The sequence below is a fragment of the Oncorhynchus kisutch genome, linkage group LG12, assembly GCF_002021735.2.
Source record: "Oncorhynchus kisutch isolate 150728-3 linkage group LG12, Okis_V2, whole genome shotgun sequence".
NCBI lineage: Eukaryota > Metazoa > Chordata > Actinopteri > Salmoniformes > Salmonidae > Oncorhynchus > Oncorhynchus kisutch.
In genome coordinates this window covers 31,422,007-31,446,219 of record NC_034185.2, presented here as the reverse complement: position 1 = coordinate 31,446,219, position 24,213 = coordinate 31,422,007, and the positions used below count along the sequence as shown (strand labels likewise).

Genomic DNA, 24,213 nt, shown 5'->3' with positions numbered 1-24,213 from the left:
ACAGACTTACATTGCTGATGCGGGAGGTTAGCAACCAACTGTATAATTGCATCACATCTGTGCATGACAGTGTTGGAAGAGAATCAAATGACCTTTCTCCCAACTAGTGCCTTATACTCTATATATAAACATTCTAGAGGCCAGTCATTTGAGCTATTAGTGTCCCCTTGCTCTCTGCTACATCTCGTTTTAAACTTAAATGATATACCATTGAGTAACTTAGATTCCTCAAAAGCTTAGTAAAACCGTGGTACCCAATCAGAACCCCCAGATATGAGCTTGTCACTCATTTGTAAAAGTAAAACACTGTCTAGCCTCGCCAGTCATCTTGATATGGCCATCCCTGTATCAATAGCGGTTACATTTTCCAAGTCCCATCCCTCAGGTGTTTACTACATCAGTGGTGGAGGTGTTGCTGCTGTTCGAACTGCAGATTGCCCCCTTAAGGTTGGCCGGGCTCTGACTGTCACCTCAATGCTGGCCCTTCCCCTGCCCTTCAGCCAGCTGAACAAAGGAGACACTAATTTGGGTGATTAGTCGGCCGGTCTGGTCAGGCAGAACACCTCCCTCACACACTGCCCGTCATACTGAACTTACCTCCTGCCCAGTCAACACACACAGAGAAGTCACCTTGTCTTTAGTGTTATCGGTTTGACTGAGTGTTCCAGCGCCTCCACTCATTACCAGGATGCTCCTAATATGGTTGTACCCTTTCCTTTAGCTTCCTAATGACACGCAGCCACTGGTACAGCTTTAGCCACAGTCACAGTTTGTGCTTAAAAGTCACACTGTGGCTCTTGGGTTTTCTATCCAGGAAATGGGAGTTTATTATTGGGTTATGTTTCTATTGGATAAAAGTGGACTGAGGATCCTATGGCTCAGTTTTGAGAATGGTACTTAAACAGTTTCTTGACTCCCCCATGGGCTACATAGACAGAATATGCAGTATGTGTAAACTGCATCCCCGTAGTCTGCTATATACGACCATATTAACTGATCATTAGACTGTAGTGTACATAGCTGATCCCCATTGTACTGCTGTATCATTACAGCGAGCAACTCCACGTGTTGGGTTGTCTCTACGATATGCTGAACTGTATACCGTACAGTCTGTGTTATCTGCGGATCTCTGTTAAACGGCTACATGATCAAAGTACATTCTAGTTACTGCTGTATCGGTATAGCGTTTCTAAAGAGCTACTCGTTACGTAATGGCCAACAGAACGATGGCATTTACAGCATTCTAAAGGTCAAACTCCACATCGCTGTCATCAGTACACGAGACTGTTAGGCTATACCCCAAATTACATCCTATTCCTTATTTAGTGTGCTGCTCTTGACCAGGGTCCATAGGGCTTTTGGGATGTAGCCTTAGTCTCCTTTCTGAGGAGCGAGAACAAGATCAACCGTCTTCTAATCTGAATTAGTTATCTTATTTTCAACTAAATGGCTTTGCAATGGATCAATTGCCATCCTCTCTTTCAACGGTAAATAGATGTCCGTTGGGAGAGGAGCGTTGGTGATAATGAGAACTGAATACTACACTTGCAGGTTTATCAAATGTCTGTATGACAATGAGAGGATGGAGAGCGATGGTTTTAAAGGAAGAGGAAAAAGGACACTGATTTTTAAACGTGATTTCAGACTTCCTGATGATCGTCATCTTTCCACGTGCAAGGCTGCAGTGTCACGGTGACGCGAGCATGAGTAATGGCCCGACAACTTTGGAAGAAGAAGGGATTTCATCTAAACCCCTAAAATGCCTGGGAGGTCAGAGAGTACATTTTACATATCCCAAAATAACAACAATAAATTCTGTCTTATCACACCAAAATTCTTTCTTGGTAGTGAACATGAGGTCTGGCGCAGTCTTAAAGTATTCCACTGCTGTACTCCAGTCAAGCTGAGTCTGCAAATGACATATGACAGGAACTATTTGGGGCCCATTTTCTCACACACAACTGCTGTGAATGTTGTGAATTAGATTAAGCTGAGGAATATTGAATGGCTGCCGAGCACTTCTTCCTCTGTCTGCCAACTCCGCAGCTTTCATTGATAATGCAATTTCATTTGTCATCACTGCTGCTGTTGCTTAGCGGAGGAAAAACCATGCTGATTTGACATATTTAATTCAACTGCTCTGACTAGCTAAGTGGAGAGGTGTGTGTGTGTGTGTGTGTGTGTGTGTGTGTGTGTGTGTGTGTGTGTGTGTGTGTGTGTGTGTGTGTGTGTGTGTGTGTGTGTGTGTGTGTGTGTGTGTGTGTGTGTGTGTGTGTGTGTGCGTACAAGCACCCTAGCGTGTGCTGAATCTACCTCTTTCAGGCAGCCCATGAAGTTGTTGCTGACGGGAGAACCAGGTAGATCAGCCGTACTAGGACTCCCACCCACGTAGAAGAAGTCATCAGACCCCAGCATGGTGTAGTCTTCCTGGGTATACCCTGTCGTGGTGAGGATCCCATCCACGGAGATAGTCACCTGTTATAGGGGTAACACATACCAAAGCCAAAACATTACACTCTGAGGTAAAACGCTCTGTTCAATAGGATATATACACCTCTCTTCTTGGTCTGCTATGACTTGGTGTCTACAGATATCTGTTGCTTCTTACATTCAGTTAGGAATTCACTTGAGATCATCTGGGCTATTGGCTAGTAGCGTTGGTGCCTTGGTGCGATAGATGGGATTAGACTGCGTTTTGGGATCTTTTAATGGCTTTAGTCATAGGGGAGGGTTCACAGGACAGGTAAAGAAAATATGTCAGAGCAGAGGCATATTTTCTTTATCTTTGATGGGTTAAGAGAATGGATTCTCATTCGGTTTGGATAGTTCAGGTTGGGGGAGGGTTAGTAAAAATGGACAAATTGCCAAGGACAACTTGCTTGTACTTGTCTTAGGTTTCAGGGTTCAATTTGTAACTATACACAGTCACTAACACACACATACTCTCTGTGTCACACACACTCACTCACTCTTATACACACACATGCATTATATAGGGAGGATTATCACACGACTTCACGAATGTGCAAACCAAAGTTAACAAAAACACAAAGTAAGTTGGACATGTAAGGGGTATAAATTATTTGATGATGTCATACAAAGCATGATCAAGCCAATCGGGATACAGGGCTCATGCATCAATCAAGTCAAGGGGATTGGGAGGGACTAAAGTTAGCCACAACACATAGACACCACTGTCACCAGCATGCTACAACCACAACACACAGGGATGGGATGGGTGGATAGGACAGTGATAGTGAATGATAGGGGGAAAGTGAGTGAACATGTTAAAGTGTTAGTGGTTATGGGTGAGAGGGTAAAGGTCATATGATGTCACCGGTCAGGAGGTGAAAGGGCGTTGATGAGCGGTGGTGGGCATGCCATGTGCCAGACTGAGTGTGTTGGAAACAACTGTCAGAGCTCCAGCAAAGAAAGGGTCGCCATTTTGTCTCTGGGACGCCATTTTGTCTCTGGGATGCCATTTTGTCTCTGTTTGGTGTTTTACAGTCTGGACTGCAGTTTGGCTGCTGCTGGTTGAAGAAGAAGTCACTCTTCTTGTTTGGTTCGTGGCAGAGCTTCTGTCAGTTCTTGGCGACAGTACTCACCAAAAATGTGGAGGTTTTTATTTGGTGGAAAAACATTTTTTATGTATCCCTGACAAAAGATCAAAAGTCAGATCTGGTGTTTCTTTTGAGACTCGTAGAACTTCTGCGAACTTCGTAGCGATGAGGAATAAAAAATAATAAAGTAAAAGCCGGAGTGAAAAAAGAGGAGAGGGGGAGGGAGGGGGTGTGGGGGAGGGAGGGGGTGTGGGGGGGGAGGTTGGGAGGCCAAGGACGGGGAGGATATTGAGAAGTGAAGAAAGCTGTTGGTAATACAAACCCATTTCCTCATTTTTTGATAAGAAGTGTCTAGGATGAGACTCAAAGTATAAAAAGAAAAAGAAGAGGGGGGGGGGGGGGGGGACACACGGCAAATCCAAAAAAAGACAATTAGAATGATATCTACCAGACAATGTAGTTTGTTTACCATAGCGTGTCCCATGCCTGATTGCTTTCCGGAAAAAGGGGAAGAAAGGAAATCAAAAGAATAGTGAACAAAACGGTTGTTAATAAGGAATGGGAAAATAAAATAAAAAACAATGATGTAGGATGATAGTTAGTACATTAGTTAGTTGTTAGTTAGATAACGGTTAGTTAGTAAGTAAATAAAATGACTTAGTATTTCATGAATGGTAAGTGTTAGTCTAACAAAGTTTGTCTTCCCAAAGAGAGGGAGAAAAAGGGAAAGAAAGATTGACAGAGAGGAAGTAGAGACAGGTAGAGAGGAGGAAAAGAGGACCCAAGCTCAGCCTCTGGTCTCACTGGTAGCTAGTGGGCTACATCCTTTAAAAACCTGGTACCTGTTAATGGCAGGAAATGAACACTTTACTTACTTGTCCACCTCTCTTCACCTCCATGCAAGGCTCCATTCTACTGGCTGAGGAAACTCCCTGCTCACTCCCTCTCCACACCACAAACAGTTCTCAGCTACTGGTTCTCTAACAGTGCTTTCACTCTTACACTACAAGTATACACTGAGTGTACAACACATTAAGAACACCTTCCTAATATTGAGTTGCACCCCCTTTTTCCCTCAGAACAGACTCAATTCATCTGGGCATTGACTCGGGTTGAAAGGGTTGAAAGCGTTCCACGGGGATGCTGGCCCATGTCAACTCCAATGCTTCACACAGTTGTGTCAAGTTGGCTGGATGTCCTTTGGTTGGTGGACCATTCCTGATACAGACAGGTGCCTGGCATCTACTACCATGCCTTGTTCAAAGTCACTTATATATGTTGTCTTGTCCATTCACCCTGTGAATGTCAACACATACACAATCCATGTCTCAAGGCTTAAAAATCCTTCTTTAACCGGTCTCCTCTCCATCTATACTGATTGAAGTGGATTTAACAAGTGACATCAATAAGGGATCATAGCTTTCACCTGGATTCACCTTGTCAGTCTATGTCATCTAAAGAGCAGGTGTTCCTAATGTTTTGTACACTCAATGTATATTCCTGTAGTATATATTTAATACAGCCCTACTTTTTAAAGTTGAGTTGTACTTACTTCTTGTCCACCTCTCTTCACTTCCATTCAAGGCTCCATCCAACAGGCTGGAGTCCCAACTCCCTCTGCCTCTGCCTCTGCCTCTGCCTCTGCCTCTGCCTCTGCCTCTGCCTCTGCCTCTGCCTCTGCCTCTGCCTCTGCCTCTGCCTCTGCCTCTCCCTCTCCCTCTCCCTCTCCCAATCCACAAACAGCTACCGATTCTCTCACTGTTTCTGCTCTAGTGTGTACAGTTACCAGTACATATCCAGTGTAAGAACAATACATTCCCTGCTTCTTAAAGCTTAGTTAAGTAGTAATACTTGTATTAAGGTACAGTATCTGATACCAGTATTAGTGTACCTCCCGTATGAACATGGGTATTGTAAACAAGATAAGCTGAGGAGCAACATAACAAATTGACAATAGAGATCCCATCAGTGGCCATGTGAACATATATTTATGCTATTTGAAGAAGATGCTCCACTGATCTGAAACCTATTTCCAATTTGACATCTGTAGGCTAATGTCAGTCACACGAAGTCCCTACGTTCGTACTGAGTCGGATGTCTTCCACTCTGCCTTGTAGTTTCTGTATTTTTACAGAGGAGTAGAATATCCGACAGAGTGGTTTGTAAAGGAAAGACAGTTTCTGAAGGCAACGAGATAGGGAGCCAGCCTCTGATTGAAGGGTCCGCTTAGTGGAGAATAAAAGCAGAGAAGTATCAGATAAAGTTCCAATGAAGGAAATAGGGAAGTCTTCAAGTTTGTACATGAAGATAAGGAAGTGACAGAAACACAGAACCACAGTGTCCGCTCAACCACTAAGCTATCAATCACCATGTCACCTGGGCTTCTTTCATTCACATAGTCACTGGCTGCTAGGAAGGCAAATAGAGGGGAAACACAATCTAACTGTACTGATGATAACTCAATACTGCACTAAGTCAGAATGTCTCTCTCGTAATATGTGTCAACACAACATTGTTGACAACTATCTGAATTTGATTATTACTTGGAAAAGGTGCTATAAAGATAAATAAACCTCATTCAATTCAAACAGAGGAAAAACACTAATCCTCCAACGTCTAACCTAAACGATTACTCAATATTTCAAATGCTTAATAGAAGTGTGATTACCGATACAAGATCCGTAACGACTATCAACTATGTTCAGCACTTGGAGTACTTGGAAAAGCATTCATGCACAAATAAAGCCAAGACACTGCTACCATTCAATTGATCTATTGCTACTGATCATTATCAGTCTTGAACCTACGTCACCTCGGTCTCCATGGTTACCTGTCTGAGGTTGCGTGTGACCTTGATGTCGTGCCAGCCGTTGTCGTTGAACTTCCCGTTGACGGGCTCCACGATGGCCTCGAAGGCGCCCGAGCCCAGGTTGATGACCAGGCTCACCGCTCCGTCCTTTAGGGCCAGGTTGACGTAGTCAGCCGACTTCCCCGTGTGGAGTAAGAGACCGTTCCTCTGCCACGTCTTGAAGGACAATGTGATCTCATCGCTGGACGACTGGATGGGGTTCTGGGACAGGTCGTAGCAGAAGTACTCCGAACCACGGAACGTCGCCACGTTCTCTTCTCTCGCTGGAGGTAGAAAAGAAACAGGTTGGAAGTTTGTTTTTACACGTTAAGCTCTTATCCAAAACGTCGAGAAGTGTAGAGTCTACGTCGTTAACAGGGAAACATGTACTGTATGTCCCGGGTGGGAATCAAACGCACAACCCACAAGGAGACTTGTATCAGTGACACAAACAGGAAGCCCACTGTATAATCTATAATATTTGACCGTTAAAACATAACTATGATCCCTTCCTACACTGTAAGTATTGAATCATGTTAGAGGAAAAAAACGAAATCATGACTTAATGACCTAGAAAAACACGAGAAGTAGGCTATGACATCACCTCCCATGAGAAGACAGGACAGATCAATCTAATCCAGTCGCCACAGTAATATATCTATGAGTCACCATATCAGCTATCCCATAATGTACTCCTCATACTGGAACGCAGGCATCATAAAAACCCAATACATGTGTCCCTCAGTCGAGGTCTCCATGCTAGCAGACTGCTTATGAGATCACAATGGTAACTGGCTACCTGCTAATGGTAGACATAAATCATGGCAGTCATATATCTGTTATATGGTTTAGAATCATTCCGCTGAAAGGAAGTATCTTCCTGTATGGGGCTTGTTGCAACACAGATGGAGTAATTTGAGACAGGTAAAGAGGCAGAGAGGTGCAGAGAGGGAAGGATGGAGACAGAGAGGGAGAGAAGGACAGGAAGAGAGAGAGGAGTCTCTCTGTATACAGTGCATTCGGAAAGTATTCAGACTCCTTGACCTTTTCCACATTTTGTTACGTTACAGCCTTATTCTAAAATAGATGCAATTGTTGTTTTCCCTCAGCAATCTACACACAATACCCCATAATGACAAAGCGAAAACAGGTTTTTAGAATTTTTTGCAAATACCTAATTTACACAAGTATTCAGACCCTTTGCTATGTGACTCCAAATTGAGCTCAAGTGAATCCTGTTTCAATTGATCATAACTTGATTGGAGTCCACCTGTGGTAAATTCAATTGAGTGGACATGATTTGGAAAGGCAAAAACCTGTATATATAAGGTCCCACAGTTGACAGTGCATGTCAGAGCAAAAACCAAGCCATGAGGTCTAAGGAATTGTCCGTAGAGCTCCGAGACGGGATTGTGTCAAGGCACAGATCTGGGGAAGGATACCAAACCATTTCTGCTGCATTGAAGGTCCCCAAGAACCCAGTGACCTCCATCATTCTTAAATGGAAGAAGTTTGGAACCCCCAAGACTCTTCCTAGAGCTGGCCGCCCGGCCAAACTGAGCAATCGGGGGAGAAGGGCCTTGGTCAGGGAGGTAACCAAGAACCTAATTGTCACTGTGACAGAGCTCCAGCATATGTCTGTGGGGATAGGAGAAACTTCCAGAAGGACAACCATCTCTGCAGCACTCCACCAATCAGGCCTTTATGGAACAGTGGTCAGATGGAAGCCACTCCTCAGTAAAAGGCACATGACAGCCCGCTTGGAGTTTTCCAAAAGGCACCTAAAGGACTCTCAGACCATGAGAAACAAGATTATCTGGTCTAATGAAACCAAGATTGAACTATTTGTTCTGAATGCCAAGTGTCACGTCTGGACGAAACCTAACACCATCCCTACGGTGAAGCATGGTGGTGGCAGCATCATGCTGTGGGGATGTTTTTCAGTGGCAGGGACTGGGAGACTAGTTAGGATCAAGGGAAAGATGAACGGAGCAAAGTACAGAGAGATCCTTGATGAAAACCTGCTCCAGAGCGCTCAGGACCTCACACTGAGACAAAGGTTCACCATTCAACAGGACAGCGATCCTAAGCACACAGTCAAGGCAATGCAGGAGTGGCTTCGTGACGAGTCTCTGAATGTCCTTGAGTGGCCCAGCCAGGGCCTGGACATAAACCCGATCGAACATCTCTGGAGAGACCTGAAAATATCTGTGCAGCGATGCTCCCCATCCAACCTGACAGAGCTTGAGAGGATCTGCAGAGAAGAATGGGAGAAACTCCACAATTCAGGTTTTCCAAGCTGATAGCGTCACACTCAAGAAGACACAAGGCTTTAATTGCTGCCAAAAGTGCTTCAACAAAGTACTGAGTAAAGGGTCTGAATACTTATGTAGACGTTTCTTTTTTTGTTATATATACATTTGCAAAAATGTCGAAAACACTTTTTTTGATTTGTCATTATGGGGCATTGTGTGTAGATTGAGGAAAAAAACGATGTAATCCATTTTAGAATCAGGCTGTGACGTAACAAAATGTGGAAAAAGTCAAGGGGTCTGAATACTTTCCGAATGCACTGTAAATACAAGTAGTACTAGTTGCGTAATACATTACAACATTTTTGCTGTTTCTGACTTTAATTGCATTTCACATTGTCATTCAGCCAATCACAAGTTCAGTCAGCCAATCACAAGTTCCTGGTCTGAGGGCAGGAGAGGCGATGAAACACAGATAGAAGGAAAGAGAGACTGCTGCTAGGTTTGGGTTTGTTTTATGGCCGGACTACATGTAAACACAAGATAGCGTATTGTGGAGCCTGGAGGGAGAGAGAAAGAGAGCGAGAGAGACCGAACGAGGAAGAAAGGCAGAGGGAAATGACAGAACGAGAGAGAGAGAAAGAGAGAGAGCATGAGGGAGAAAAAGAGAGAAATGAAGAGAGAGGCAGTTGTTTGGGATGATTCAGGTCAGAGAGTAAATTCCCCCTTGGCGTAAAACACTGGGCACAGCACAGAGACAGAAACATAGACAAGATGAGAGGCTGGAGGACAACACAACTCTTCCTTCCTCTCCTCTGAAAGCCTTTTTCAATGTACTGGTTGGTCAGAATGAACACGCACGGACGCACGTTATTCCCAGTGAGACAGAGTACTGCAGATTACGTTTAGTCTAAATCAAAACCTAATCTCTCCCTCTGTTCACTTCACTGATTTACTGGTGCTTTTTCATCTGACAGATTGTTCCCACATTCATCATCGGAAGAACCGTCAGATAAGACACTGTACAGACAAACAATAGCGCATCATCAAAGAAATAATAACACTGAAATAATACACTGAAATAAATGGGTCAATCCATCCAAAATAGCTTGCGGGAAGGAAGATCTACTCTGTCGTCTGTAGAGAACTGTGTACGCAGTACATATACTAACTAATTCAGAATATTAACACATTTCCAGAGGGTGCATCGTACACCTTCAGTGGATGAATGTCACTCGGCATTATCTATAAATAAATGAAACACTTTTTAGCAATGATTTATGAACATGTTATCCCTGTGTGTACTTAGAGTGCTTCAAATCTATCTGGGGTTCCTTTCAGCTTTAAACTCAAACCTTAGACAATGACGGCATACTACAGTATAGTCCTTACTACCACAGCCATAGATAAATATAGCTTTCTTTCAGTCGATTACTTGGCGTCACCATAAGGGAACCATAATATAATATACCATAATATGCCTCCAGAGCGTGTAACCTAGTTCCCTTATGGTGATGCCTTGTTCCCTCCTTCACAGAACCAAGGTCACGAAATTCACCTGGACATTAACCAACTTGAGAAACCAAAAATGGATATTTCTCTGTTTCTTTCCAATCTACTCATGGCAACTCAGGAAGTGACACACAGTCTGTGTTCCAAATAGCACTGTATTCCCTATATAGTGCACTACATTTGAGCAGGGCTCTGGTCATAAGTAGAGCACTATAAAGGGAACAGGAAGTGACACATAATTTGTGTTCCAAATAGCACTGTATTCCCTATATAGTGCACTACATTTGAGCAGGGCTCTGGTCATAAGTAGGGCACTATAAAGGGAGCAGAGTGCCATTTGGGACACAGACACAGTCTAACTGCCAGAAACCTTATGTAAGCAGTAGTGGTACCAGTATGAGAAATATAAACCCTGCTACTTTATTCGACTCTGTCAATCACCATATCCTCATCGGCAGACTCGACAGCCTTGGTTTCTCAAATGATTGCCTCGCCTGGTTCACCAACTACTTCTCTGATAGAGTTCAGTGTGTCAAATCGGAGGGTCTGCTGTCCGGACCTCTGGCAGTCTCTATGGGGGTGCCACAGGGTTAAATTCTTGGACCGACTCTCTTCTCTGTATACATCAATGAGGTCGCTCTTGCTGCTGGTGAGTCCCTGATCCACCTCTACGCAGACGACACCATTCTGTATACTTCCGGCCCTTCTTTGGACACTGTGTTAACAACCCTCCAGGCAAGCTTCAATGCCATACAACTCTCCTTCCGTGGCCTCCAATTGCTCTTAAATACAAGTAAAACTAAATGCATGCTCTTCAACCGATCGCTACCTGCACCTACCCGCCTGTCCAACATCACTACTCTGGACGGCTCTGACTTAGAATACGTGGACAACTACAAATACTTAGGTGTCTGGTTAGACTGTAAACTCTCCTTCCAGACCCATATCAAACATCTCCAATCCAAAGTTAAATCTAGAATTGGCTTCCTATTTCGCAACAAAGCATCCTTCACTCATGCTGCCAAACATACCCTTGTAAAACTGACCATCCTACCAATCTGCGACTTTGGCGATGTCATTTACAAAATAGCCTCCAATACCCTACTCAACAAATTGGATGCAGTCTATCACAGTGCAATCCGTTTTATCACCAAAGCCCCATATACTACCCACCATTGTGACCTGTACGCTCTCGTTGGCTGGCCCTCGCTTCATACTCGTCGCCAAACCCACTGGCTCCATGTCATCTACAAGACCCTGCTAGGTAAAGTCCCCCCTTATCTCAGCTCGCTGGTCACCATAGCATCTCCCACCTGTAGCACACGCTCCAGCAGGTATATCTCTCTAGTCACCCCCAAAACCAATTCTTTCTTTGGCCGCCTCTCCTTCCAGTTCTCTGCTGCCAATGACTGGAACGAACTACAAACATCTCTGAAACTGGAAACACTTATCTCCCTCACTAGCTTTAAGCACCAACTGTCAGAGCAGCTCACAGATTACTGCACCTGTACATAGCCCACCTATAATTTAGCCCAAACAACTACCTCTTTCCCAACTGTATTTAATTTTTATTTATTTATTTATTTTGCTCCTTTGCACCCCATTATTTTTATTTTGCACATTCTTCCATTGCAAAACTACCATTCCAGTATTTTACTTGCTATATTGTATTTACTTTGCCATCATGGCCTTTTTTGCCTTTACCTCCCTTCTCACCTCATTTGCTCACATTGTATATAGACTTCTTTATACTGCATTATTGACTGTTTGTTTTTACTCCATGTGTAACTCTGTGTCGTTTTATCTGTCGAACTGCTTTGCTTTATCTTGGCCAGGTCGCAATTGTAAATGAGAACTTGTTCTCAACTTGCCTACCTGGTTAAATAAAGGTAAAATAAAATAAAATAAATAAATTCAGCTGTAGACTACACTGGTGTTTTCCCAGATAACACCCCTGACACCTAATCCTGTCTGATCTCACCTGACTCCCAGGTGCAAGGGGTCATCACCATAGCAACCCTAGACCGTCCCATAGCAACCCTAGACCCCACCAAAACATTCTAATCAGGTGACAGGTGCCTTGCCTTAGTATCACCACTCAGGATAGGATGTCTCCAGACATTGGGTAACTTACAATTAGCTTAACGTATGTCTGTAGCCAGTGGGATTTTGGTCATCTAGGCTACTAATATTAGCTACTTGTACATCAGCATTCTAAGGAGCTTGATTTATTCACACTGTAGGCTACTCACTATGTTGTGGGATGTCTGCATGTGGCCTACCGTCATTACACACAGTACAACTATGATGTTACTAGGAGAGTGCAATGTACGCTACAATACTAACATTACAATAGATCATTATTTTTCAAATCTGAGATGACAGTGTTGTTAACAAAAGGCTAAACTTGTGTTTGAATATATTTATTTCAATTCATTTGTCATTTTCATGAATAGGAAAAGTTTCTAGGGGTATTTATGTCCGCTGCGTTATGCTGATGCGTTTGAGGCTATGATTACGCTCCCGGATACGGGATTGCTCGTCGCAAGAGGTTAAATCTTTTAATTAAAAAAAAATCTCACTTTGGCGCATGTCATCAACATCACCTACAAGGCATGAATGTAGAGCGTTGCAGGAAATCTCTGCTCTGAATCACTACGAGTGATACGTTTTACATTTGAGTCATTTAGCAGATGTTATTTTCAAGAGTGACTTACAGGAGCAATTAGGGTTAAGTGCCTTGCTCAAGGGCACATCGACAGATGCTTCACCTAGTTGGCTCATGGATTTAAACCATTGACCTTTCGGTTAATGACCCAAGACCCTTAACCTGCTAGGACACACTTTGCTCTGCTCTGCTCCCCAAAGCTCAAGAAGTATGTTTGTTCTGACTTCCGCGGAGGCCGCATCACTGTAGATGCTGCATGGCCACTGCAGAGGCTGGATTGACCATAAATTGGCTTGTGTGTGAGGGGTTTTCAACATCCAGTGGAACTAATTAGATCCTTCAATTCCATGCCCCCCCCCCCCCCCTTCTCCTCTCTCCAGTCCTCCTTCCCCCTCTGCCGGTACCCATTCCCTCTTCTAGCTGCTTCATTTCAATGTCCATGCCTCCCCCATTATCCCCCCTCTCTCTCCTTTCCACTCTCCCACCATCCTCCTACCCCAGACGCACCACCAAGCAGTCTGAACCCGGCCACCAGTCTAACCCGGAGGACCTTCCCACGGGGAATGCTTTGACCCCGCTGAGACACCATTTGTGACCTTTTAAAAAGCAGGGCCATGGTATTAAACCTCCATCATCATCAGAGACTGTGTGTGTGTGTGTGTGTGTGTGTGTGTGTGTGTGTGTGTGTGTGTGTGTGTGTGTGTGTGTGTGTGTGTGTGTGTGTGTGTGTGTGTGTGTGTGTGTGTGTGTGTGTGTGTGTGTGTGTGTGCGTGAGAGAGATAGGTAGGGAGAGGGATAGAGCGAGAGAGACACATAGAACGACAGAGAAAGAAGCAGAGGGTTAGAAAGAGAGAACGAGAGAGAGAGAGAGAGAGAGAGAGAGAGAGAGAGAGAGAGAGAGAGAGAGGAGGGGAGAGGCTGAATCTGTCAAGCTAAATAAGCTCAGCCAGCACCCAACTAGATGAGTTCAGTCAGTTCAGCTTAGTGATGAGGCTGTATGTAGTGTGTTTGGTAAAGCCTGATGTCTCCACCAGCTGTAGTGCTGCCAAATATGTTCGTTTCACTGCACTGGGGATCCCTGGTTTGTTAGCGATGTGTTAGAGGCTATCTCTCTCTGCAGCCAACATATGCACGCACGTACGCACACACAAACGAGCTGGCAGAAAATGTAAGTTCCAAAGTATAGTGCTAAATTCGGTTGTTAGACAATAATGAGGAGCCCAGGAGAAGAATGGAATATGGCCGGAGGACTGCTATCTTCCCACACAGCGCCACAGATGCTGTGAGATGTGCGAGCTCAGACAGGATGTCGAATCGTGCCAGAGAGGAGGGTTCGTTACCGCCACCAATAGCACGGGTGGTGAAATTACATTTAGAGTTAAAAATTAGGTAATAGCGAGTGTGTACGAGCTAGCTAGTGTGTAATAGGGAAAAGGCTATAAGGACACGCCTGATGCCCAAACCGATATTTAATTTCAGAACATTTAGGGCTAGGTTAAGGTAAGAGTCCATTTTATGTTTTGGCTAGTCGGTTTAAGCGTCAGCTGTGTCCTTATAGCCTCTCCCTTGTACTAGCTAACTGCACAAGCAACAGTGGTTAACATAACGCCCCGGACCAGAGCTAGTGCGCCAACTTGTATGTGCGTAGCACACTGATGCCCTGGAACAAAGCTACTGACTCACGCAACACACGAGACCAACACATGCCTACAGGCTCAGCACATAAATACCGTCTGAGATGCACGTGCAAACGCTTCGAAGTGCTCCACTTCCTCTCTCCCAATCTTTCTCTCTCGCTATGGCTCTTCACATAACTTCCGGAGGAGAGGAGAGGAGAGGAGAGGAGAGGAGAGGAGAGGAGAGGAGAGGAGAGGAGAGGAGAGGAGAGGAGAGGAGAGGAGAGGAGAGGAGAGGAGAGGAGAGGAGAGGAGAGGAGAGGAGAGGAGAGGAGAGGAGAGGAGAGGAGAGGAGAGGAGAGGAGAGACGGGCAGTATTAGTCTGGTGGTGAAGAGCTGTGAGGAGGATTCACTCTGCTCTGCTCCCTCTGGTCTCTCTGACTCTTTCATCTCAGGCCTTACATAAAGCCTTACTTCACTAGATAACACCTAGCTGACTGTCTGGGCGAAGACACACACGCACGTAAATGCACACACATCAACACTGTTGAAACATCAGTTTGATGTTACTTTAACATAATCCTCTGTATTCAGCGTTCTGATTGGCTATCAGTATGATGTCAATTCTGAGACTTAACGCTGTCATGATGTCGCTCAGCGGGAGGTATCAGGGGCTCAGTAGGCCTTCCTATTGGCTGGTGGCACTCTCAGTAAGACTCTCTATTGGCTGGTGGCTCTGGAGGCTTTGTGGGGTGAGCAATAAGACTTTACAGTGATGCAGGGGGTAAAGAGGAGGGGATTGCAGGTATGGAAGGAGGGAGGGAGGGGCAGATGTTTGGGGGATGGGGAGGCATGAGGTTCAATCCCATCAAGTGAGGCAATGGTGCGGAGCGCATGCTGGAGCAGAGGCTTGAGGGAGAGAAAACGAGAGGGGGGGGGATAGAAGATAGAGAAAGAGGCTGATTTCCTAATGGCTACTTATGCAGGGCCATTAGCAATGATGGTGGCGGCCAATGTTATTAAGCTGGAGGGGTTGAATGAAGGATGAGGGAAAGATGGAGGAAGGATCAGGACACCTCTGGGTCACCTTTTACACATCCTTCAAATAATACAAAGGGTTAGAGGCACTAGCAGTGATAGAGGGATGAAAGAGGAGTGATAGAGGTGTGGTGTAGAAAGAGAGAGATAGCGAGAGAACACACTGACAACACCCACAAAACAAAGAAGCACCCCCAACAAGGTGGAGAGAGACGGCTGTCTGAGAGAGCTGGCTTCACTCCAGACGGAGAGAGAGAAACACACAGCCCAGCTAACAGTACTGAAGGAGGAGAGAAAGGAACATGGCCCAGCAAACAGCTCTGAAGGAGGAGAGAAAGGAACATGGCCCAGCTAACAGTACTGAAGGAGGAGAGAAAGGAACATGGCCCAGCAAACAGCTCTGAAGGAGGAGAGAAAGGAACATGGCCCAGCTAACAGTACTGAAGGAGGAGAGAAAGGAACATGGCCCAGCTAACAGCACTGAAGGAGAAGAGAAGGGAACATGGCCCAGCTAACAGCACTGAAGGAGGAGAGAAAGGAACATGGCCCAGCTAACAGCACTGAAGGAGGAGAGAAAGGAACATGGCCCAGCAAACAGTACTGAAGGAGGAGAGAAAGGAACATGGCCCAGCTAACAGCTCTGAAGGAGGAGAGAAAGGAACATGGCCCAGCTAACAGTACTGAAGGAGGAGAGAAAGGAACATGGCCCAGCAAACAGCTCTGAAGGAGGAGAGAAAGGAACATGGCCCAGCTAACAGTACTGAAGGAGGAGAGAAAGGAACATGGCCCAGCTAACAGTACTGAAGGAGGAGAGAAAGGAACATGGCCCAGCAAACAGTACTGAAGGAGGAGAGAAAGGAACATGGCCCAGCAAACAGTACTGAAGGAGGAGAGAAAGGAACATGGCCCAGCAAACAGTACTGAAGGAGGAGAGAAAGGAACATGGCCCAGCAAACAGTACTGAAGGAGGAGAGAAAGGAACATGGCCCAGCAAACAGTACTGAAGGAGGAGAGAAAGGAACATGGCCCAGCAAACAGTACTGAAGGAGGAGAGAAAGGAACATGGCCCAGCAAACAGTACTGAAGGAGGAGAGAAAGGAACATGGCCCAGCAAACAGTACTGAAGGAGGAGAGAAAGGAACATGGCCCAGCAAACAGTACTGAAGGAGGAGAGAAAGGAACATGGCCCAGCTAACAGTACTGAAGGAGGAGAGAAAGGAACATGGCCCAGCTAACAGTACTGAAGGAGGAGAGAAAGGAACATGGCCCAGCTAACAGCTCTGAAGGAGGAGAGAAAGGAACATGGCCCAGCAAACAGTGCTGAAGGAGGAGAGAAAGGAACATGGCCCAGCTAACAGTACTGAAGGAGGAGAGAAAGGAACATGTCCCAGCTAACAGTACTGAAGGAGGAGAGAAAGGAACATGGCCCAGCAAACAGTACTGAAGGAGGAGAGAAAGGAACATGGCCCAGCTAACAGTACTGAAGGAGGAGAGAAAGGAACATGGCTCAGCTAATAGTAATGAAGGAGGAGGGAGAATAACATGGCCCAGCTAACAGTACTGAAGGAGGAGAGAAAGGAACATGGCCCAGCTAACAGTACTGAAGGAGGAGAGAAGGGAACATGGCCCAGCTAACAGTACTGAAGGAGGAGAGAAAGGAACATGGCCCAGCTAACAGTACTGAAGGAGGAGAGAAAGGAACATGGCCCAGCTAACAGCACTGAAAGAAGGGAGAAAGGAACATGGCCCAGCTAACAGTACTGAAGGAGGAGAGAAAGGAACATGGGCCAGCAAACAGTACTGAAGGAGGAGAGAAAGGAACATGGCCCAGCTAACAGTACTGAAGGAGGAGAGAAAGGAACATGGCCCAGCTAACAGCACTGAAAGAAGGGAGAAAGGAACATGGCCCAGCTAACAGCACTGAAGGAGGAGAGAAAGGAACATGGCCCAGCTAATAGTACTGGAGGAGGAGGTGAGAAAGCTGAGGCGTGACAGAGAGCAGGGGCCAGATTTATAAAGCACAACATTAGAAAAAAAACTAAGAAGTTTCTTAAGGAAAAGAATATGACGTTCATATAATAGTTCATAAGTGCAATTCCTCAAAACGTTCTTAGGACATCATAGTTTTCCTAGGAACGTCATAAATATCTTTCCTAAGAACTTTGCAAATATCTTATGTGGCACTGACATTAGTGGCGTGTTTGAAACTAATAAATAAGCCTATGTGACAGGGATGATAGGATTTGGTCCACTTTAATAAAGTGTTGATATTTACATTTAATTACATTTACCTGCTTTATGTCTCAAGAACATACTTTTTTAGTTTGTTTGCAAACCCTTTTTGCACAAAAACAAACATAATTTTTCTCATATTATAGCCTGAAGTCACTCACAAGAGCTTGAAGTGATGGTGGAGGAAATAACAGCCAGGAAACAGTTGCTGTTGGGAAGACTCGATAACTGCTGGGTCAATGCAGAGACCAAAAGGAGAGGATGGGTGAGAGCGACCGAGTCGGGGGTATGGCAAGGAACAGTGACGCCGCCGTACAAAATAGTGATCCGACATCAAGTCAGCTGCTAAGCAAAAGGGAGCTGAGAGACCATTCATATGGACCAGCCGGAGAAGAAGGTATTGTCCATAACAGGAGAGATGGTGGTGGTCGAACTGCGCGACCAGTAAGTTCGGTAGCTAGCTAGCTAATGCGTAACGAAATTATAGCCACCATACCTAACGATGTTAACGTTAGCTAACGAGCTAACGCTAGCTATGTAACACTTCTAGAATATTGTAATATGTTGTTATTTACTAGCTAGGTAGATAATGCGCGTTTAATGAGTTTTCTTGCTGTATTTAAATGTCCGTTAGCCAAGTGTGTCTGTGGCGCAAGAAAACGTTCAAGGTTGCAAAAGTATCCATTCGTTAATTACATTTCCAAGAAGAAATCCTAAAACATTATTTTTAAGAATCTGTTTTCTTAGCAAGAAACATAGGAAAAATATTAAGAACATTGCCAATAACTTTATTGAGGAACAGCAACTTTGCTTAACATTCTTCTTAAGGCTCTAGTTAAAGATAAAATGGCAGTTCAGAAGAAATGTCTTCCTAAGAAGGTTTTGTGAATCCGGCTCCAGGATACTCCCCCAGAGAATCCAGCAGAACAGCCCACCTCCGACCCGGACCACAACCTCAACACCGCAATGGTACAGACAACACAGGACACACCAACCCAACAGACCCCACCCACTCCTAACAACCCCAGTCAGCTTCCCCGATAGCCCTCCTGACAACTCCCACACATCCACCGAGGACACATAAAAGCCAGAGATTGTGCTCCTCATTGACTCAAGGGAGTGATTGAAAAAGCTTCCTCCACCTTCCCAAATGCACAAGTGGTCATCTCCACTCTGCTAACAAGAAAATACTTTCACCCTGCCCCCATACAGCGGGTGAATACAAGAACTTCCCAGGACTGTGCCTCAAAACCTAATGTCTACCTGCCCCACCACTCCACCCTGGACTTGAACAGCCTTTACAGCCAGGTCCACCTCTACAAGGCAGCAAACACAACTTTTGCCAGGAACCTGAAGGATGTCACCCTCAACCGCAGCCACAGCACCTCACACAGGAGCAACTAAACAACGGACATCCCTCCCAGACCTGCAAGATCCCCTCCCGAAGGACCTGCACCAAGAGAACCTACGCCAAGAGGACCTACAACAAGACCACAGCATCATCAGCCCCCCCCCCCCACCCCAGATCAGACCTATGCCCCTTCTACCCAACCCCATGCCAACCGCCCCTGCAGCAAAGACCTCAACATGACAGTCACACGTATACCCAGGCCATGAGCAAAGAAACAGGCCCAACCCCCACCAATACACACGCCCAAGCCCCATTCTGCAACCTAAAAGTTCTATATCAGATGCTCAACATGCTCTGCTCACACCTACTGGAATGGTGTGGATCTGAACGACATGAAAACAACACTAGACCCTATGGAACACAACGTTTTTACTATCTCATCCTGGAATATACAATATCTGAGGTCATCTGCCTTTAGCCTAAAGCGAATCAAAGAAATTGGAAATACAGACATTGTCATCCTACAAGAGACATGGTAGAGAGGAGACGAACCCACTGGTTGCCCTCTAGGTTACAGAGAGGTGGTAGTCCCATCCACCAAACTACCAGGTGTGAAACAGGGAAGACTCACAGGGGGTATGCTAATTTGGTATAAATCAGACCCAACCCACTCTATTAAATTAGTCAAAACTGGAACATTTAACATCTGGCTAGGAGTTAATAAGGAAATGATCTCAGCAGAGAAGCATGTGTGTGATAACTATATCCCCCCAAATAGAATCCCCATATTTTAACCATGACAGCTTCTGCATCCTAGAGGGAGAGGTCAACCATTTCCAGGCCCAGGAACATGTAAAACTCAGTGGCGACGTAAGTGTCACAACTGGACAAGAACTTGACACTCTCAGCACACAGGACGACAAGCACCTACCTGGAGGTGACAGTATTCCTTCCCAAATATGCCCCCCGAGACACAACTATGACAATGGTATCCTAAATGAGATTATGAAATATACAGACTACACATTCCAATTGGCTATACTTAAACTCTTTAACATCATCCACAGCTTTGGCATTTCCCCCAATATTTGGAACCAAGGACTGATCACCCCAATCCACAAAAGTGGAGACAAATGTGACCCTGTTAACTACCGTGGGATATGCATCAACAGCAACCTTGGGAAAATCCATTGCATCAATAATCGCAGACTCGTACATTTCCTCAGAGAAAACAACGTACTGAGATAAGTCAAATTGGCTTTCACCAAATGACCGTACAATAGACCATGTATTCACCCTGCACACCCTAATTGACAAACAAACAAACTAAAACAAAGGCAAAGTCTTTTCATGCTTTGTTGATTTAAAAAAAGCTTTTGACTCAATTTGACATGTCTGCTATACAAATTGATGAAAAGCAGCATTGGCGGAAAAACATACGACCTTATAAAATCCATGTACACAAACAACAAGTGTGCCGTTAAAATTGACAAAAAACACACACATTTCTTTCCACAGGGCTGTGGGGTGAGACAGGGATGCAGCTTAAGCCCCACCCTCTTCAACATGTATATCAACAAATTGGCGAGGGCACTAGAACAGTCTGCAGCACCTGGCCTCACCCTACTAGAATCTGAAATCAAATGTCCACTGTTTATTGATGATCTGGTGCTTCTGTTGAAAACCAAGGAGGGCCTACAGCAGCACCTACATCTTCTGTACAGATTCTGTCAGACCTGGGCCCTGACAGTAAATCTCAGTAAGACCAAAATAATGCGTTACAAAAAAAGTCAAAAAAGGTCAAGGACCACAAATACACATTTCATCTAGACAATGTTTCCCTAGTGCACACAAAAAAAACTATACCTACTATACCTACATCAACACCACAGGTAACTTCCACAAAGCTGTGAAATATCTGAGAAAAAAGGCAAGAATGGCCTTCTATGCCATCAAAAGGAATATAAAATTTGACATCCCAATTAGGATCTGGAAAAAAATACTTGAATCAGTTATTCTGTAGAAGACAGTGCCCTTTATGGTTGTGAGGTCTGCGGGTCCGCTAACCAACCAAGAATTCACAAAATTGAGTCTCTGCATGCAGAATTCTGCAAAAACATCCTCTATGTGCAATGTAAAACACCAAATAATGCATGCAGAGCAGAACTAGACAGATAGGTCCTAGAGTGGCCTAGCCAGTCTCCAGATCTCAACCCCATAGAAAATCTTTGGAGGGAGTTGAAAGTTCGTGTTGCCCAGCAACAGCCCCAAAACATCACTGCTCTAGAGGAGATCTGCATGGAGGAATGGGCCAAAATACCAGCAACAGTGTGTGAAAACCTTGTGAAGACTTACAGAAAACGTTTGACCTCTGTCATTGCCAACAAAGGGTATATAACAAAGTATTGAGATAAACTTTTGTTATTGACCATAATTTTCAAATACATTCATTAAAAATCCTACAATGTGATTTTCTGGAATTTTTTTCTCATTTTGTCTGTCATAGTTGAAGTGTACCTAAGATGAAAATTACAGGCCTCTTTCATCTTTTTAAGTGGGATAACTTGCACAATTGGTGGCTGACAAAATACTTTTTTGCCCCACCTTATATGCCATCTGTAAATACAAGTAAAATTGTTAAATTACATGCTAGTTTGTTTAGCCATGGAAAAAGTCAGGAACCTTCCCGCTAGCCATGATTGGCTGAGATAACGAATGGGCTGCCGAGATATGGGCTGCCGAGATATGGGCTGCCGAGAATGGACATGCCGAGATATGAGTTCAGATTGGTCTGCCATGTAGCGCGCTTCTGTCTATAACATATGCTGGTCCATGGAGTGGTCCTTGGACACTTAAGGGGCAGTCATGATGAGTGTGTTTCATTTGGTGATCTTATGAAGGACAGGAAACACACATAACTGTATGTCTTAAAGTGTACATTTCCCAGTGGTCTGGTTTACATCTAAATATTGTGAAACGTATGTGATTAAACATGAAACTACTTGTGAAAAGATGTAATGTGATGTAAATGAGAAAATATGGGTTTTCATATAAAGTTAAAGTTAACCAAATCAATGGCCACGCCCACGCGAGCACAGACATTACATCGGTGTCATGGACCGCCCTTTTCTCAGACGTGTCTAAAACCCACTCCTGACGAAATTCACACCAGACCACGCAAACCCCGGTGTAAGCTAAGGTTGCAAATGGTTGAATTTCTAAGACCAAAACATGCCTGGTGACGCTGGTGTGTGAAGTGGTTTAAACTACAACTCTACCAGAGGACAAGACCAGAGAACGTGGAGATCATTTCCACGTTGAAATGGCAAAAAATCTAAAAACTAAAGAATAATTATTCAGACTGCAGCTGTTTAAACACTTTAGTCTGGTAAACGCATCTGATTCAAAGAAAATTTCCGAATGGGACTCTGAAGTACCCATTATAACAATTATACGTGTAGTTGAGAGATGGGAATGTACTGTGTGACTGAGCAAGAAGAATCACTGTCAAGTAAGTCTCACATCATGTGTGAAGGACAAACTGCTGTCACTCTCATTAATTTTCTACTATTTACAGTACAGACAGTATGCTGTACAGTGACAGTTTCTATGTGGAATTCACAAGGCTACGGTCTTGATTTGAAATGTCTGCATGTGTATTTCTTGATCTCTCTATTGCTCTGTGTTTCTCCTGTGTGTATTCCTCGGTGTGTGTGTCTCAGTGTGTGTGTAGTTTCACAGTGTGTGTGTGTGCGTGTAGAGGCTAGAGGCAGAGCCCCCTGGAGCATGACAGTCCAGCCTCCCCGGAGCCTTATTGGTCATTATTTCCCCTGTCAGAACACACACACATAGAAACACACACACACACACGCTTGCACCTAGGCAGCAGGCAGCAGGAAGGTAGGCACGCTCACACACCACCAATATCTAACCACATCACACCATATCCCTCTCTGTCAAGATGCTGCCGTTCCATATCTCTATGGAAACCACCGGGAACTCTATGTCATTAACTTCACCTCAATCAATCGATCAATCAATCAATCAATCAATCAATCTGATTATATTTGCAAGGTCCCTTTCACATAATACTGTACACTTATCTACTTGTATATTTCTCATCATAAATGCGATTTGAGTCTGAAACCCTTAGAGAGTGATGCTGAGGCGACAGACAGTCAGTGGAAAGGAACCACTCTCTTTATTTCACTTGAACCACATTAGCACTGCACATGTATAGTCTCTAACCTACAACCTACTCACTGGTGCTGGTGTGACGCTGGGACATTAACCCAGGCTGTGTCCCAAATGGTGCCTTATTCCCTACGTAATGGACTACTCTTCATAGGGCTCTGGTCAAAAGTAGTGCACTAGCTAGGGAATAGGGTGCCATTTTTGGAACGCAGCCCCTCTACTCACTGGTGGCGTGTGTGTCTGTGAGATGCCGCGACTTTCAAAAGCACACAGGGAGGATATGGGGTTAAAGTCCAACAGTCATAGACAGTCAGCACTGTGAAGGGTGGATGAAATAAATATTTTGGGGAGAGGGAGGAAGGGGAGAGGGAGGGATGGATAGAGGGAGAGGGAGGTTAAAGTCACAGCACTGACACTCTCACTGACATCCATCATACATCATGTCTGGCTGCACTGTTATATGTGACCTCTGACCTTACTCACTAGCCAATCATGTCAAGAGTAGTTTTGAAATGGAGGTCTGTAGAGCAGTTACCAACGGGGAATATGTTCTGTAGCCTGGCATTCATCTGCCTGCAAGGAAGTTGTGCAGAATCATCCATCCGTTAGATCAGTGGTATTCAAAGTTGGGGTCGTGGGGAACTGCAGCAAGCTCGCCAATTACTATTTAAAACATTTTAAGAACAAAAGAGTACACATTATTGTATAGGACAATATTCCCAAAATTTGAAAAAGATCATTTGAAAATGTTTACTTTATTGAGTAAATGTATTCATTGGTTTGTTTCCATTTTCATAAGAGATGAAAATGTAATGAATTTAAGGCTATTTGTTGATGTAATTCTTATGAAAAAAATGAGTCGCGAGAAATTCTGGTGGTGAAAATGGGGTCCATCCTGAAAAAGTTTGAATACCACTGAACTAGATCCTGTTTGAAATGGAA

At 44.6% G+C, this 24,213-nt stretch overlaps 1 protein-coding gene across 1 annotated transcript in view; it reads right to left on the bottom strand.

Moving 5' to 3' along the window:
* The window catches only part of LOC109901393 (neurexin-3b), a 524,234-nt gene that overhangs the window by 359,012 nt on the left and 141,009 nt on the right, over positions 1-24,213 (bottom strand). The window contains exons 6-7 of the mRNA XM_031837378.1: positions 6,391-6,692; positions 2,314-2,475 (exon numbers count right to left, since the gene is read on the bottom strand). Of these exons, the coding sequence (XP_031693238.1) occupies positions 2,314-2,475; positions 6,391-6,692 (464 nt within the window). The remainder of the gene's footprint in view (positions 1-2,313; positions 2,476-6,390; positions 6,693-24,213) is intronic.